This window comes from Hyla sarda, chromosome 4 (assembly GCF_029499605.1).
Source record: "Hyla sarda isolate aHylSar1 chromosome 4, aHylSar1.hap1, whole genome shotgun sequence".
NCBI classification, from domain to species: Eukaryota; Metazoa; Chordata; class Amphibia; order Anura; family Hylidae; genus Hyla; species Hyla sarda.
This window is the reverse complement of record NC_079192.1, coordinates 322,226,351-322,244,380: the sequence shown is the minus strand read 5'-3', so window position 1 is coordinate 322,244,380 and position 18,030 is coordinate 322,226,351. Positions and strand designations below refer to the sequence as shown.

Sequence of the window (18,030 nt, the reverse complement as noted above, 5' to 3'; positions counted from 1 at the left end):
CGATGCTCGTGGTCATACACAGGACGTAAATGTATGTCCTGGTGCGGGAATTCCCGCCAAACCAGGACGTACATTTACGTCCGTGGTCGTTAAGGGGTTAAAGCGTACCCGTCAGATCCAACAAAAATGTTTTTTATATATCACTCAGTACCTAATCCTGACCATGTACATCAAATTTTTATGTGTCTAGCACCTTTATTTATTTTTTTATTACACTTTTAATCTAGCTCACTTGTCTGAATTCCTCTCAAAGGGAGGGGGCGTGGCCTCACTGTGCAGGTCTCCGCCCCCTCCCTCAGTATGCTGTCTGCTCACATCTCCCCTAGCATTAGCGAAACTACAATTCCCTGCTTGTCTTCACTGACAGTAGCGGGACACAAGCTGACAGTGGGAGGATTTTTCCTCCAAATGTGAGCCCTGAGCTCACAGATGTCAATCAAGGAAGTGTGTCCATGACATAGGTGATGATGCCTGGACACAGCAGGACTAGTATGTGTCCAAACAGGCAGGGGGGGGGAGGGCAGTTGTTTGACTGGATTTTTCAGTATGAAATACTGAACATTTTCTAATGAAAGAAATTGCTTTACAACATGTCAAAAGTTTTTGTATGACAGTGCCCATTTAAGGACTAGGCCATTTTTTGCTAATCTGACCACTGTCAATTTATGCATTAATAACTTTTTATTCTTTTACTTATAAATTTGATTCCAAGACTGTTTTTTCATGACATATTCTACTTTAAGATAGTGGTACATTTTCTAGAATACCTGCATAATTTCTTGGTGAAAATTTTCTACATTTCATGGAAATTTTGCATTTTTCTAACTGAAACTCTCTGTTGGTAAGGAAAATGAACATGCCAAATAAATTATATTTTGATTCACATATACAATGGGGGAGATTTATCAAAACCTGTGCAGGGGAAAAGTTGCTGAGTGCCCATAGCAACCAATTAGATCGCTTCTTTCATTTTGCAGAGGCCTTGTTAAAAATGAAAGAATCGATCTGATTAGTTGCTATGGGCAACTGAGCAACTTTTCCTCTGGACAGGTTTTGATAAATCTCCCCCAATATATCTACTTTATGTTGGCATCATAAAGTTGACATGTTTTTATTTTTAGAAGACATTAGAGGGCGTCAAAGTATAGCAGCAATTTTCCAAATTTTCACAAAAAATGTAAAATCTGAATTTTCCAGTGACTAGTTCAGTTTGAAGTGGATTTGAAGGTCCTTTCTGTATAAACCCCCCCATAAATGACCATTATAGAAACTGCACCCCTAAAAGTATTTAAAATGACATTCAGAAAGTTTGATGCCCCTTTAGGTGTGTCACAAGAATAGCATTTAAAAAACTAACATGTTTTTTAAACTAATATATTCTTGTAGCCCCATTTTCTTTCTTCATTTTTTTAAGGAGTAAAGGAAAAAAAAGACCCCTAAAATGTGTAGCCCAATTTCTCTTGAGTATGTAAAAAACCTCATATGTGGATGTGTGTTTTTTGGGGGGCATGCCACATTTGGGAAGCCTCGATGGTGACAGAACAGCAAAAAAAAAAATAAAAACAAAAAAAAAAAACACATGGTATACTATTTGGGAAACTACACCCCTCAAGGAATGTAACAAGGGGTATAGTGAGCCTTAACACCTCACAGGTGTTTGACGACTTTTTGTTAAAATTGGACATGAAATGAAATATTAGATTTTTAACACTAAAATGCTGGTGTTACCCCAATTTTTTAATTTTCACAAGGGGTAATGGGAGAAAAGTCCACCAAAATTTAAACTGAGTATGGAAATACCCCATATGTGGATGTAAAGTGCTATGCGAGCGTACTAAAGGGCTGAAAAGAGAAGGAGCAAAATTTGGCTTTTGGAGAGAGAATATGGCAAAAATGGTTTTTGGGGGGCATGTCGCATTTAGGAAGTCGTCATGGTACCAGAACACCAAAAGAAATAAATAAAAACACATTGCACACTATTTGGGAAACAACACCCCTCAAGGAATATAACAAGGGGTATAGTGAGCCTTAACAAGCCTTCCAAAATTTGTAGCCCAATTTCTCCCAAATAAGGAAATGTGGATGTAAAGTGCTCTGCAGGCACATTACAGGTCTCCGAAGAGAAGGAGCACAATTGGGCTTTTGGAGAGAGAATTTGTCTGGAATTGAAGTTGGGGGCCATGTGTGTTTACCCCCTTAAGGACCAGGCGTTTTTCGTTTTTTGCTCTTTCGTTTTTTCCTCCTTACCTTTAAAAAATCATAACTCTTAAAATTTTGCACCTAAAAATCTGTATTATGGCTTATTTTTTGTGTCACCAATTCTACTTTGTAATGATATCAGTCATTTTACCCAAAAATCTACGGCGAAACGGGAAAAAAATCATTGTGCGACAAAATTTAAAAAAATACAGCCATTTTGTAACTTTTGGGGGCTTCCGTTTCTATCATTATTTTCTAGGTCCATACGGTTAAAATGATACCCTACTTGTATAGGTATGATTTTGTATTACTTCAGAAAAAATCATAAAGACATGCAGGAAAATGTATACGTTTAAAATTGTCATCTTCTGATCCCTATAACTTTTTTATTTTTTCGTGTTCAGGGCGCTATGAGGGTTCATTTTTTGCGCAGTGATCTGAAGGTTTTGTCGGTACCATTTTTGCATTGATCTGACTTTTTTATCGCTTTTTATTCATCTTTTCATGATATAAAAAGTGACCAAAAATACGCTATTTTGGACGTTTGAATTTTTTTGCGCGTACGCCATTGACCGTGCGGTTTAATTAGCAGTATATTTTTTTAAATCAGACATTTCCACACGCGGCGATACCACATATGTTTATTTTTGTTTTTATTTGCACTGTTTTTTTTTATTATTGGAAATGCTGGGTGATTCAAACTTTTATATGGGGAAGGGATAATTCAAAGGGTTAATGTTTTTTTTTTTTACACTTTTCTTTTGCAATATTATAGCCCCCATACGGGGCTATAACATTGCATTTACTGATCTTTAACAGTGTTCAATGCATCTCCATAGGGATGCATTTATCAGGGTTTTCGGCGATTGATTGCTCAAGCCTGGATCTCAGGCTTGAAGCATTCAATCGGCAATCGGACTGCAGGAAGGAAGGTAAGAGACCTTCCTCCTGTAGTACAGCTGTTCGGGATGCCGCGATTTCACCGCGGCGATCCCGAACAGCTCCGTGAGCTAACCGGCACTTTTTACTTTCACTTTTAGCCGAGTGGCTCAGCTTTGAGCGCACAGCTAAAGGGTTAATAGCGCGCGGCACCGCGATCAGTGCCGCACACTATTAGAGGCGTGTCCCGGCTTCACTATGATGCCAGGCCCGCCGCGATATGATGCAGGGTCACTGTGGGACCCCGCGTTATATCACGGAAGCGGGACCAAGGACGTACTCATACGTCCTTGGTCCTTAAGGGGTTAAAAAGCCCCCATGCTGCCAGAACAGCAGAAACCCCCCACATGTGACACCATTGTTGATAATACCCCCCTTTAAGAAATGTAACAAGGAGTGCAGTGATTACACCTTACAGGTTTTAAAAATGAAAAATTAGATTTTTAACACTAAAATGCTGGTGTTACCACAAATTTTGCTATTTCACAAAAGATAATAGGAGAAAAAGCCCCCAAAATTTGTAGCCCAGTTTCTCCCAAGCAATACCCCATATGTGGATGTAGTGTGCTGTGCGGGTGCACAACAGGGCTCAAGACTCATAGAGCTATGTTCGCATTTGAGACCTATGACATATCAGTAGCTGGCGGTTATATATATTCAGAGGAAAATTTTAAAAAAGAAACACCCACAAGTGACCCCCTTACAGACAGTAAACCCCAAGAGGAATCTGTATAGGGGTTAAGTGGACATTTGGAACAAACGGGTGTTTCTTAATTTTATTTTCCTGGAATGGTTGTAGTATAGTTTGTGAAAAACGAAAATTGCAATTTTCCAACTATGTACCCAGAACCCAGAATGATGACCCAGAGCATAGCAAAAAGTAAAATGTGAGCCCGCCCCAAACCCCATGCTCTGCTTCCTCATTCCAGGAATGTTTTTTGTGTGGCTGTCCTTAAACTGTTGTCTGCAAATGCGCACAGTGCACAGGGGAGGAGAGAGCACTGTGCATTTGAGGCCTATGTTTCTTACTGACATATCAGTAACTGGCGGTTACATATATTCAGAGGAAAATAAAAAAAAGAAACACCCACATGTGACCCCATTACAGACAGTAAACCCCCAGAGGAATCTATATAGGGGTGAAGTGGACATTTGGAACAAACGGGTGTTTCTTAAATTATTTTTCAGTAATGGATGAAGTTTCGTTTGTGAAAAATGAAAATTGCAATTTTCCTACTGATATGCCAATTATGTACCCAGAATGATGACCCAGAGCATAGCCAAAAGTGAAAAATTATGCCCGCCACCATACCCTATGTTCTGCTTCATCATTCTGGGAATGTTTTGTGTGTGGCCGTACCTAGACTGTTGCCTGCAAATGGGCACAAAGCTCAGGTGGAGAGAGAGCACTGCACATTTGAGGCAACATGAAAACCCCAAATGCAAGTGACTCGCTGACACATGACCCAGTACCCCATGAGGTATTATCAGGAGTATTATGTTAAGGGTTTTTTGGGGTTTAAAATTTGGAAGACAATGTACTGTGGACAGGTACATTGGGGTCTAATCAAGGGAAATTAAAATGGGGTAAGAGGATTTTAAATTTGCTACTCCATGAATGTGTGGTACTCTCTGAAGCAATTGTTAATGCAGAGGCCCGGATGATTGGGGGCAAGTGTTGCTCTGAGTGGTGTCCTTCCATATCCCCCTCGTGTGACACACTCAGCATTTTTCTGGGACCATCCCTTCTTTCCAGTGTGGGGGACCTCACCTGGAAAGTATTGGCTTGGGAAGATTCAGGCACCTTTCGTTCCGGAAGTACTTGAGGCCGCTGCCCCCTGATGGCCAAAGATCAGGGCCTTTATGAGTACTTCCTGGAACTGGAGGACTCTCCTGGTGTTGTCAGTGCTCCGGTATAGTACAAATGTACATAGCAACATGGACCATGTAGATCGCAACTTTTTTATACCATGCCCGGGTTTCAGGGGGCGCAGAAGACACAAAAAGAGGGAACAACCCCGCCCCCCCCGCCAAAAAAAAGCACCTGATAAATCACTGTCAGTGGTAAGGGCAGACAGCACACAGGGGTGCGGTCCGTTCACACAGCACAGACCTCAAAGCCCCCAAAAAAGGTGCTAAAAAGTAGGGGAAAAATATGCTTATGTCCCCTAAAAAGCATTGGTGTAATGAAGAAAACTGTGCCCCTGTAGCAAAATGTGACCCTACACACAGGGAAACCCTTTTCTGCTTTACAGCCGACTCTCTCACTCCCTAATGCCAATCCCTAACCCCTATCCCTAATCCCTACCTCTAACAGTGATCAGCGCTGAGAAGGGCTGAGAGTGTTGAGCTCAGGTCACATTTGGCTACATAGTTTTTTTTTTTTCACTTCACCGGCACCCAAAAAAATTTAAATAAAACATTAATCAGTGGGACAGCACTGATCAACGGTGGGGGGGGAGCAATTCGCTAACAGTGGCCGGCCGCTCTGGAAGTGGGTCCGGCCGCAAAGTTAGCAACAAATAAAGAAAAAATGCTTGCACCCCAAAAAAAGATGGGGGCAAGCCGCAGCCCCCCTGTAAGGTCTGGGGCACACAGCGGACTGTGCACCCTCAGACCCCAGACAGTGGGCACGCTGCCAATATACTGTCCCTTAACATCAGTGTTGAGGGATTAGCCAATGTCATTGTATACATCTACCACAGTAGTGCACCTAAATTTCTGTATTGTATTCTAATTGTTACACATCCACACCGTTTATCTGGTGTAGGATTCTATTGTGGCACTTGTAGTCTGCTGCAGGCATCCTCCATTGTATGCATTTTTATGCTGGGGATCGCCCTTAGCAACGGACTACAAGGGCAGGATCTGCTCCCCCAGTATATATGCACTACTGCATTTGGGGTTGAGCACCTTCTGCCATTTGACATCACGTTTTTTGTTGTTTAAAAATTTATATTTGGAGGTGTGTAAACTCCATATGTTAATGCGCCTTGAACATTTTCCAGGCAGCATTAGGGTTGCACCTGTGAGGCCATGCACCTATATCAGCCAACTTGGGTGGGGCTTGTAGCCTCTCTCCCCCCTTCCATTGTATGTGTGCTCAGTCATGCTGGAGGGCAACTGGGAGCAGGCTGCATGTCGACCTAGTGCTGCTGTAATTGCCTATTGGCCCCTGGTTTTTGCTTTTTACGCACAGGTAGGTTAGCGTTAGGTCCCGTGCCATCTGAGAAACCTTGGCGTTGGTGTGCGGGCTCTGGTGTGTCCTTAATATAAGGATACACTGGCGAATGTCTCAATTTTAACATCAGTGTTGAGGGATTAGCCAATGTCATTGTCTACATCTACCACAGTAGTGCACCTAAATTTCTGTACAATATACCGTCCCTGCCTACAAGCCAACTGTCCCTGCCGGATGGCACAGATGAGGGGAATCACAGTAATAGTCTCACCAGGCTCATCCAACTAGAAGGTGTTGGCGGGCAGAGCAGGGCAACAGGAGGGTAACCCTCCTGCCAGTGCCTGTGATTGGTCAATCAAAGTGCTCCTGGAGGTGGCATCACTGCCACCTCCCACCTACATGTGGTATTACACTACCCATCACCCTCCTCTTCCTGGTTATCAGGTCACCAGAGTGACCCAGAATCGCTGCGATTAGCCGGTCAGAATTGACTGGGGAATTGCAGCAATCACCAACATTGGGAGTTCTCAGGACCCCCCTCAGCGATGTCACGGGATGCATGCTGAATGATTTCAGCAGGCATCCCGTTCTGATCACCACCCAGTGGTGTACCTGTACGCCCTTCATCCCCAACAGGTTAAGAATTAGGTAACCATATTCCACAGACAGCTAGGAGCGCTCAGAAATCGTCTCCATAGACAGAATTCATTTCCGAGCGGCTTCCTCAAAACAAATTGACAGATCAATTTTTTCTGTGGAGGCCGAAATCGAATTTCCACAGCAGATATTTCCACTGCGGAAATTCCCCCATGTGCACGGTCCAGCATAATCACATTGAAAACAACAGAATTCCCGAATGTGATTATTCCACCAGATTCCACTTGTAAATTCCGTGGTGTGAACATGGCCAAAGTATTGTCCCGTTATATACGTCCTGTATAGGTTCCCCCAATGGAAAGTGAATGGAGTGCTGCACACATGCTTGACCACCTCCATTCCTTCAGGGGACCCCCTCATATAGCCCTCCATTCTAGCCTGCACTATACAGACCAGCCTAGTTTACTGCATGCTCCTATTCAGCTCTACAATAACCAGCCCAGAATACAGACTCCACAGGAAGAACCGCCATATTGTCTCAACCGTCACCTCACGGCCCTCATAACCGCAAAGTTCTGGCCTTCACAACCGTTGCCAAGACAACTGCTACACCCAGCAGCTACAAGCACCACAACACGGCTATCGTGGGAACAAGCGGTCCGAGCCGTATCACTATTGGTTGAATTTCTTCCGTCAATCACATACTCGATTGCAGCTCAGTGATTGGACGCTCGAATCCGCAGCCGATAATCATCCTTCTCAGGCATTGGTTAAGATACCTGTCACTCAAAATAGGATCCAAGAGCTTGGCGCATGCGCGTAGTGAATGACTAAAGTGCTGGTCCAAGGAATCGGCTGCCCCAGCCGAGGTGTCAGTGGGAGCCGGTGTTACGTCTCTGCTGCTCGGTGATTTTCCCGGGATCATCGCAAAGATGCCGGTAATAAAGGGGATCGGGGATGTGAATGGTCCATCCAGCTTTGTGTACCAAATAGAGACAAATCGTCCATTCAAATGCAAGGCCTCCCCCTCTCTGTGCATCCCTGTGTGCAGCTGGAAGTGAGAATGACACATCGGAGGACGTGCTGTCCATAGCATAGGACTGACATGGCTCCTATGGGGTATGGCAGGCTTTGTCAGCATGGAGACTCCTATACAGCAGTGTGCCTCCAGCTGTTGCAAATTTACAACACCCAGCATGCTTGGAGTTGTACATTTGCAACAGCTGGAGGCACACTGCCTGGGAAACACTGGTATACAGTTAGAAAGTGACAGTATTGTGCACCTTGCTGGAACTTTGACAATTCCATTCCCTCATGTAACTGGGTATTGTGTCTTGCTGCACTGTATCTATAGATGTATATTAGGCGGGGTTCACACTACGTTTTTTTCAATACAGTTCCCGTATCAGGTTTTTGATTAAAAATAAAAAAACTGATTCCTCAAAACCTGACTAAACTGTATCAAAATACTAAACTGTATACGTTTTTCACTTTTCACTCCATTATGAATAAAGTTTCACTTGTTTGATTGAAATTCAAAGAAAAAAATCTCTGCAAAGTCAAAAACCGTATGGAACCATACACACATACGGTTCTGTACCGTTCCCATTGACTCCCGTGTTATAAAAAAAAAAAAAAAAGTATACGGTTTAATATGGTTTTTCACCCGAACCAAAAATCGTGGTAGGCTACGGTTTTCTGTTTGGAAAATAAAAAGTAACAAACCGTATGGTTTGAAAAACGAAGACAATGTATACATTATGGTGCATACGGTTTTGAATGGGAAGTCTATGGGCACGTTTTTTTGTACGGTTGCATACGTTTTCTTTAATGAAACCGTATGCCGAAACCGTATAGCAAAATCGTGGTCTGATCCCACCCTTATAAATAATATTAGGATGGTCCTGTCCCTGAGCTCAGGCTAATATATCTCTTTCTATTTCCTCCACAGATCAACAAAGCAGAGAAGCCAGAGTCTTGTGACAACGTGAAGGTTGTGGTGCGATGTCGCCCTCTAAACGAACGAGAAAAGGCCATGGGTAGCAGGATGGCCGTCAACGTGGATGAAATCCGGGGGACGATTGCTGTCCACAAGGTGGACTCCATGAATGAGCCCCCAAAGACGTTTACCTTTGACACTGTTTTTGGGCCGGACAGTAAACAGTTGGATGTCTATAATTTAACAGCTCGGCCTATTATAGATTCTGTGCTGGAGGGCTACAATGGTACGTATCCACTACAAGGCACCGCCTGGGATCTTATCCTAATTATGCTTAGACTAGAGTACTCGGGTGGAAATTTTTTTTTTTAAATCAACTGTCGCCAGAAAGTTAAACAGATGTGTAAATGACTTCTATTTAAAAATATTAATCCTTCCAGTACTTATCAGCTGCTGTATACTGCAGAGAAAGTTCTTTTCTTTTTGAATTTCTTTTCTGTCTGACCACAGTGCTCTCTGCTGACACCTCTGTCCATGTCAGGAACTGTCCAGAGGAGGAAAGGTTTGCTATGGGGATTGGCTCCTACTCTGGAGAGTTCCTGATACAGACAGGTGTCAGCAGAGAGCACTGTGGTCAGACGGAAAAGAAATTCAAAAAGAAAAGAACTTTCTCTGTAGTATACAGCAGCTTATGAGTACTGGAAAGATTAAAGGGGTATTCCAGGAAAAAACTTTTTTTTATATATCAACAGGCTTCAGAAAGTTAAACAGATTTGTAAATTACTTCTATTAAAAAATCTTAATCCTTTCAGTACTTATGAGCTTCTGAAGTTAAGGTTGTTCTTTTCTGCCTAAATGCTCTCTGATGACACGTGTCTCGGGAAACGCCCAGTTTAGAAGAGGTTTGCTATGGGGATTTGCTTCTAAACTGGGCGGTTCCCAAGACACGTGTCATCAGAGAGCACTTAGACAGAAAAGAACAACCTTAACTTCAGAAGCTAATAAGTACTGAAAGGATTAAGATTTTTTAATAGAAGTCATTTACAAATCTGTTGAACTTTCTGTCAACAGTTGATTTAAAACAAATTGTTTTCCACTGGGGTACCCCTTTTAAGACTCTGTGGCATTGTTTCTCATAGTGTGCCTCCATCTGTTGCAAAACTGCAAGTCACAGTAGTTGTAGTTTTTGAAAAAACTGGAGGCAGACTGGTTGGGGAAACCCTGCTCCATGAGTGAGATTTCTCATACCTTGTGCTTCCCAACCAGGGTGCCTCCAGCTGTTGCAAAACTACAACTCCCAGCATGTCCGGACAGCCGAAGGCTGCTGGGGGTTGTAGTTTTGCAACAGCTGGAGGCACCCTGGTTGCCTCCTGTTTTTTATGTGTTTTAAAACTTTTTATTTGTTGTTACTGATGAAAATTAAAGACCTTTTTTAATATGGTGGTTTATAATTTTTTTTATATTTAATAAAGAAAACGGCTCCTGAATATCCCACCACTAGGGGTCCCTATACCTACTTGGACACTAACCAGTCCTGCAGCAGCACCAGGCTTGTCCATGACTCATGGACAAGAGATGACTTATGGACAAAGCTGCGTGAGCAGACATACGAATCACCCCTGAGAGGCTTTCTAATACTGTGAGCTAATGAAAAGTGGGATTTTTATTATGAATATAGGTGATAGATGCATAAAAATTAGATGTACATGGTCAGGATTAGGTACTGAGTAACATTATTATTATAATTATTATTAGTAATTAGAGATGAGCGAACTTACAGTAAATTCGATTCATCACGAACTTCTCGGCTCGGCAGTTGATGACTTTTCCTGCGTAAATTAGTTCAGCCTTCAGGTGCTCCGGTGGGCTGGAAAAGGTGGATACAGTCCTAGGAAAGAGTCTCCTAGGACTGTATCCACCTTTTCCAGACCACTGGAGCACCGAAAAGCTGAACTAATTTATGCAGGAAAAGTCATCCACTACCGAGCCGAGAAGTTCGTGATGAATCGAAATTACTGTAAGTTCGCTCATCTCTATTAGTAATATATAATATATATTTTTTTTTTTTGGGGGGGGGGGGGGGATCTGACTTTTATTCAATAGCATGTACATACAAAAAGCAGCAACATTTCGACCCATATACAAAATATAGGATTTTAAGAAGCTCCATAAAGATCACATATATAGAAATAGACATAGACTGGGAATTGCACTGAAACGTCCAGCAGCTCGCATGCCAGCGAGCTTTTCACCCCCCTCAGAATTAGCGTCCACATGGCCAGGAACACACCGTCCAGCAAGTCTGGGATGGAAGGTTCTGAAGACACCGAGTGGAATAACCTCTGAGCAGTCTATTGAGCACCGGGTGATTATGTTCTGTATATCTCTCTACTGTTTTGTACATGGATAAATTTGGAGATAAAGAACTTTTTAAGTGCAATTCCCAGTCTATGTCTATTTCTATATATATGGTTTACTACACTCAGGAGACGGAGCCCTGAGATAGACATAGGGAAGCCACCCATTACGTGCACACCTGTGGTCTGATTATGTTGAGAAGTGGATACGTGCTCCATAAAGATCCATACTTTGTATGTGGGTTGAAATGTTGCTTCTGTTTTCATGTACATGCTATTTCTTTGAGTAAACCTTAAGATGCACTGAATAGGAGGATGGATTTATCTCTATCAACTGTGTCATAGAGACATGTCAAAAGTTTTGATTGCTTGGGGCCTAGATGCTGAGACCCCCACGGATCAATAGAATGTGCAGAGAGAAGTGCTCTACTGAGTGCTCCACTCCTCATCTATTTCCTTCCTGAAAGGCCCCTTTCACACTACAGGTATCATCCTGTAAAAAACCTCCGTTATTACTCCCGGCAAAAAGTCCTGAAAACGTCCGTCAAGAAAAAACCCATTAATGTCAATGGGATTTTTTGAACATCCTTTTGCTTCAGGCATGTCCGTTTTTACTAATGTCAGTTATTTTTGCCGGCACAAAAGACGGTGCACGCTCAAATTTTTGGTCCAGCAAAAAAAAATGGTGAAAAACCGGACGTTAAAATATAACATTGAAGTCTATGAGAAGCGGATGTTCAAAAAAAACATCAGTTATCATCAGTTATTGTCAGTTTTTTTTAACCCCTTACAGGTACGTACAGGTACGTCATGAGTCCTTTCCCTTACTATAATAATGGGTCGGGCTTGGCCTCTAACCCTTTAGACCCGGCGTTCAAAGTTTAACGCCATGTCAAAAGTGAAAGTAAACCAATGCCGGTTAGCTCAGGGAGCTGTTCGGGATCGCCGCGGTGAAATCGCGGCATCCCGAACAGCTGTAGGACAGCAGGAGGGTCCACTTACCCGCCTCCTGGTGTCCGATCGCCGAATGACTGCTCCGTGCCTGAGATCCAGGCATGAGCAGTCAAGCGGCAGAATCATTGAGCAATGGTTTCCTATGAGAAGCCATTGATCAATGAAAAAGATCAGTGTGTGCAGTGTTATAGCCCCCTATGTGAGCTATAACATTGCGAAAAAAAAGTGAAAAAAAAGTGAATAAAGATCATTTAACCCCTTCCCTAATAAAAGTTTGAATCACCCCCCTTTTCCCATAAAAAAAATGAAAAATAAAAAACTGTAAATAAAAATAAACATGTGGTATTGCCGCAGGTTGAAATATCTGGATTATAAAAATATATTGTTAATTAAACCGCACTGTCAATGGCGTACCCGCAAAAAAATTTACTAAGTCCAAAATAGTGGTATTTTTGGTCACTTTTTATATCATGAAAAAATGAATAAAAAGCGATCAATAAGTCCTATCAATGCAAAAATGGTACCGCTAAAAACTTCAGATCACGACTCAAAAAATGAGCCCTCATACCGCCCTGTACGCGAAAAAAGTTATAGGGGTCAGAAGATGATAATTTTAAACATATACATTTTCTTGCATACAGTTAGGATTTTTTCCAGAAGTACGACAAAATCAAACCTATATAAGTAGGGTATCATTTTAATCATATGGACCTACAGAATAAAGATAAGGTGTCATTTTTACTGAAAAATGTACTGTGTAGAAACGGAAGCCCCCAAAAGTTACAAAATTGTGTTTTTTCTTCAATTTTGTCACACAATGATTTTTTTTCCCCGTTTCGTTGTAGATTTTTGGGTAAAATGACTGATGTCATTACAAAGTAGAATTAGAATTGGTGGCGCAAAAAATAAGCCATCATATGGATTTTTAGGTGCAAAATTTAAAGAGTTATGATTTTTTTAAAGGTGAGGAGGAAAAAACGAAAGTGCAAAAACAGAAAAACCCCTGGTCCTTAAGGGGTTAACATCCATTTTTGTACTGAGCATGCTCAATACAGCTTTACAAAAAAAAAGGGTTAAAAACCTGATATAAAAAAAAAAAACCCTGATGTAACTGGTAATAATGAATGATAACGGATGAACAACATAAAAAAGAAGGATGACACCAGTAGTGTGAATGGGACCTAAGAGATGGATTTTGTAGAGTGTCTAGGGAGCCCTTCTCCTGTGATGAAAAGATAGACTGGGAGAGAAGCACTTCTAATATTTTTGTATCGATCGATGGGGGTCTGGGCATCTTTTTGACCTGTCTCTTTGGCATCAACTATATAATCCCACAGATGTGAAAGTCCTTTATGCCTAATAGATAGCAATTCCCAAAGCAAACCATATAAACAGGACACAAGGTATCAGATAAAAAAAAGTTTAAGTACAACAAAATGTATACATCTAAAAGTTGGTTTAGGGAACCGCACAGAATAAGATCACAGAAGTACAAAAGGGAAGGATTCATACATGAAAGTCAGTAAAAGAAACCTGCATACAGCAATATAGGGCCAAAACATTGCAGGTATAACATGGAGACATACAAAAATATATAGCACCACAATAACTCGCAAGCTCCGACATGTTTCTCAAAGACTGCTTTGTCAGGGAATGTTGTGATGCTATGTTAATGAGATAAGACCATGGCTACGATTCATTTTCATCTCATCCATCTCCCCTAGGTTAGTGCCTGGAAATCAATGTGGCCATTGTAGCCGCCTGTGTGATGTTTACTCCATTATAAGTCTGCTCACATTGCTGTGCCTGGACAAGACTGTTAGCACAATAATTCCCTTTGTATCTGTGATCTTGGATGACACATTGTACTGATAAAAATATTTATTTACCCCAGTTTGAACACTATCACTTTATTTTATTGCAATGTTCAGATTTTGCTGTACTCCTCCTCCAGTAGTCGTCAGATTGCTTTCTTGTAGTAGCCCATAGTTTGTAAGCAGGACTATACACCGGTTATATTCTATATTCTCATAGATTCATCATAAAGTCCTTTGTTAAAGGAATAATCCACAGCTGGAGGAAGAAAGTTACTTTGTAAATGATTTTATATTCTATTTAAAATTCTCAGGCCTTATCAGTACTTATCAGGTGCTTATCAGCTGATGGATGCCTTCAGGAGGTCTTGTAGTCTTTCCAGTCAATCAGTGTGTTCTCTACTGCCACCTCTGTCCATTTCAGGAACTGTCGAGAGCAGAAGAGGTTTGCTATGGGGATTTCCTATTGCCTTAGGTGGCAGCAGGAAGCACTGTGTTTCACTGGAAAGACTACATGACTTCCTCCAGGGTATAAAGCAGCTGATAAGTACTGGAAGGCTTGAGATTTTTAAATAAAAGTAAAGTACAAATTTGTATAACTTCCCGTCACCAGTTGAAAAATGTTTTTCTGGAGTACCTCTTTAAAGGGGTACTCCTCTGCTCAGCGTTTGGAACAAAATGTTCCGAATGCTTAGAGACGGCAGCTTGTGACGTCATAGCCCTGCCCCTCATGAAGTCACGCCCCCTCAATGCAAGTCTATGGGAGGGGGCGTGATGGCTGTCACGCCCCCTCCCATAGACTTGTATTGAGGGGGCGGGGTGTGACGTTATGAGGGGCGAGGCTATGACGTCACAAGCTCCCGGCTCTAAGCATTTGGAACATTTTGTTCCAAACCCTGAGCAGCGGAGTACCCCTTTAATACTTTGAAGGCTGATATTCAGTGTATGCGACCATCTTCCTTGGTGCATGATGACTCTTCTTTATTTCATTTCTAGGTACTATATTTGCCTATGGGCAGACTGGAACAGGCAAAACTTTTACAATGGAAGGGGTGCGAGCTGTCCCGGAGCTCAGAGGAATTATTCCAAATTCATTTGCTCACGTATTTGGACATATTGCAAAAGCAGAAGGAGATACACGGTAAGGTTTGCTGTAAATATTCTTGTTTATACATAATGGGGGAGATTTATCTAAACCTGTGGACAGGCAAAGTTGACCAGTTGCCCCTAGCAACCAATTAGATCGCTTCTTTCATTCTTAACAAGGCCTGTGAAAAATGAAAGAAGCGAGCTGATTGGTTGCTATGGGCAACTGGGCAACTGTGCCTCTCCAATGTGTACTCTTTATTCATAGCAGTATCTAAATGATACAGCATGGGTCTTTTGTAAGTTGGGTCTCTTGTTACTTTATTGCTCACACAACCTCGAGCATCAGGAACAGTGTAAATAAGATGCCAGTATCCATATTTGGGTCACTGCCAAGATGGCTGATGGAGGCTGTGGCTGAAAATGAGACACATTAAAGGGGTAGTCCAGTGGTGAACAACTTATCCCCTATCCTAAGGATAGGGGATAAGTTGCAGATCGCGGGGGGTCCGACCGCTGGGGCCCCCCGCAAACTCCTGTACGGGGCCCCGACAGCCCGCGGGAAGGGGGCCAGGCTCTCCGGTCAGATAGCGGGTGTCGACCACCGCACGAAGCAGCAGCCCAGACGCCCCCTCAATACAACTCTATGGCAGAGCCGTAGCGCTGCCTTCGGCAATCTCCGGCTCTGCCATAGCGATGTATTGAAGGGGCGTGTTGGCCGCCGCTTCGTGTGGTGGTCGACACCCGCTATCTGACCGGAGAGCCTGGCCCCCGTACAGAGAGATCGCAGGGGGCCCCAGTGGTCGGACCCCCCGCGATCTCAAACTTATCCCCTATCCTTATGATAGGGGATAAGTTTTTCACCACTGGACTACCCCTTTAAACTGCACATTCTAAACACAAGTCGGGATGGGAACGTTGCTGCAATACTGAAACTTTTTTGCAGTGTGGGTGGCAGCTCTTAAAATGTCACAAATGCAGAAGAATCAATCTTTTCTCCTATATTCTGTGTATGCCTCATAATACAATGTTCATATGTTCTTTACTAGATAAACAATATCATTTCTGACATGTTTTATCAGTAGTAGCTATTGTGACACTTGTCCAACAGATTTAAAGGGACACTGTCATATTAAAATATTTTATTTAATGTAGATAATAACATTATGGCCCTCATTTACTATTGCAAACTCAACACGTTTTGTCGGGTAGTGCGCCAGATTCTGTCTGCGTCAGAATTTGCGCTAGAATTGAAAAAACCCCGACTAACTCTCCATTTTGTTAAGAAAACCCGAAAAAGAGGCGTTGCTGCTGGGAAAAGAGGGTGTGGTCTCCAAAAAGGGGCATGTTCCTGACTTTTTTCACAAAAAAACATATTTACTAAGGTTTCCACATAAAATGTGGTGGATTTCAGCTGAGGAAAACCCGACAGATCAGAGCATGTGTAAAAGAAAAAAGCAAAGTGTAGGGAAAGTGGAAAATGTGGGGAAACCTTAGTAAATATTGTGGAAAATAAATTGTAGGATATTAAAACCCACAAAGAAACCTACACAACACTCTTTGTAAATAAGGGCCTATATGTATATTTCTAATATACATTGGTTAAAAAAATGTGTATATTTTAGTGTAAACAAAAAAAATTTAAATGTTGTCTTGTCCCTACAGCTATTGCCTGTGTGTCTCTGTACAGAGTCAAAATACAGGAAGTGAGACAGGACAAGCAGTGCACTGTGCAGACTCCTGGCTTATCAATCAGCCTGCTATGTGAGCCGGGGCATGTCACAGAACCTAGGGCACAGAGCCCTGCTTGTCCTGTCCACTTCCTGTATTTTTAAACCCATTTGGTGGTTTATTTTGTTTACAAATATTAGATAATAGGTAGGGGTATGATAGCTCTGTGTTGTCTTCATAACAGCTAGGATATCCTTTTATCTATATTTTGTGTACTATCACAGCTATGCTTTATGTTCAATCCATGGTGCAAAATTATTTTTCATGTGTATGTAATTCCTGATGCACGTAAAAAAAAATAAAAAATAAAAATAAAAGTTGGGGGAATGGAGGGCCTATAGCTAAGATTTGTGCATACTGTGGGAACTTTCCTAGTACATACAATGAATGTGGTGTGAAGATAGCCTTACAGTAATAAGGTTAAAATAAACTTTTGACATGTCGAACAGACATGTCAAAGGTTAAGATCGGTCATTAGTCAGTTTTACTCCCCGGTTCGATGATCAGAGGAGGTATGTGCACTGAGTAATCTTATCTTTTGACATGTATGTGTCAGGGTTTTTCCGTTTTTGCACTTTCGTTTTTTCCTCATCACCTTCTAAAAATCATAATGTTTTCAATTTTGCACATACAGACCCATATCAGGGCTTTTTTTTTATTTATTTATTTATTTATTTTTTTTTACGTCAAAACCAGAAAAAATGCCCCACAAAATTGGAAAAAAGAGACACCATTTTGTAAATTTTGGGGGCTTCCGATTCTACGCAGTGCACTTTTCGGTAAAAGTGACACCATATCTTTATTCTGTAGGTCCATATGGTTACAATGATGCCTAATTTATATAGGTTTTATTTTATTTTACTACTTTTAAAAAATTATAACTACATGCACCAAAATTAGTATGTGTAAAATTGTCATCTTCTGACCCCTATAACTTTTTTATTGTTCCATATATGAGGGCTCATTTTTTGCGCCGTGATCCGAGTTTTTATCGATACCATTTTTGTTTTGATGGGACTTTTTGATTGCTTGTTATACATTTTTAGGATATACAAAGGGAGCAAAAATACGCAATTTTGGACTTTTGGAATGTTTTTTAAGTGTATGCCATTGACTGTGCGTGTTAATTTACATTATATTTTTATAGTTCGAACATTTTCGCACGGGGTGATACCACATATGTTTATTTTTATTAGGTTTACATAGTTTTTATATGGAATTTGGGAAAAGGGG

At 41.7% G+C, this 18,030-nt stretch overlaps 1 protein-coding gene across 1 annotated transcript in view; it reads left to right on the top strand.

The window, feature by feature from the left end:
• The first annotated feature begins 7,662 nt into the window (after positions 1-7,662).
• KIF3A (kinesin family member 3A) overlaps positions 7,663-18,030 on the top strand; it is an 83,127-nt gene continuing 72,759 nt past the window's right edge. Inside the window, exons 1-3 of the mRNA XM_056574945.1 lie at positions 7,663-7,854; positions 8,868-9,141; positions 14,977-15,121. Coding sequence (XP_056430920.1) covers positions 7,849-7,854; positions 8,868-9,141; positions 14,977-15,121 — 425 coding nt within the window. The 5' untranslated portion in view covers positions 7,663-7,848. The remainder of the gene's footprint in view (positions 7,855-8,867; positions 9,142-14,976; positions 15,122-18,030) is intronic.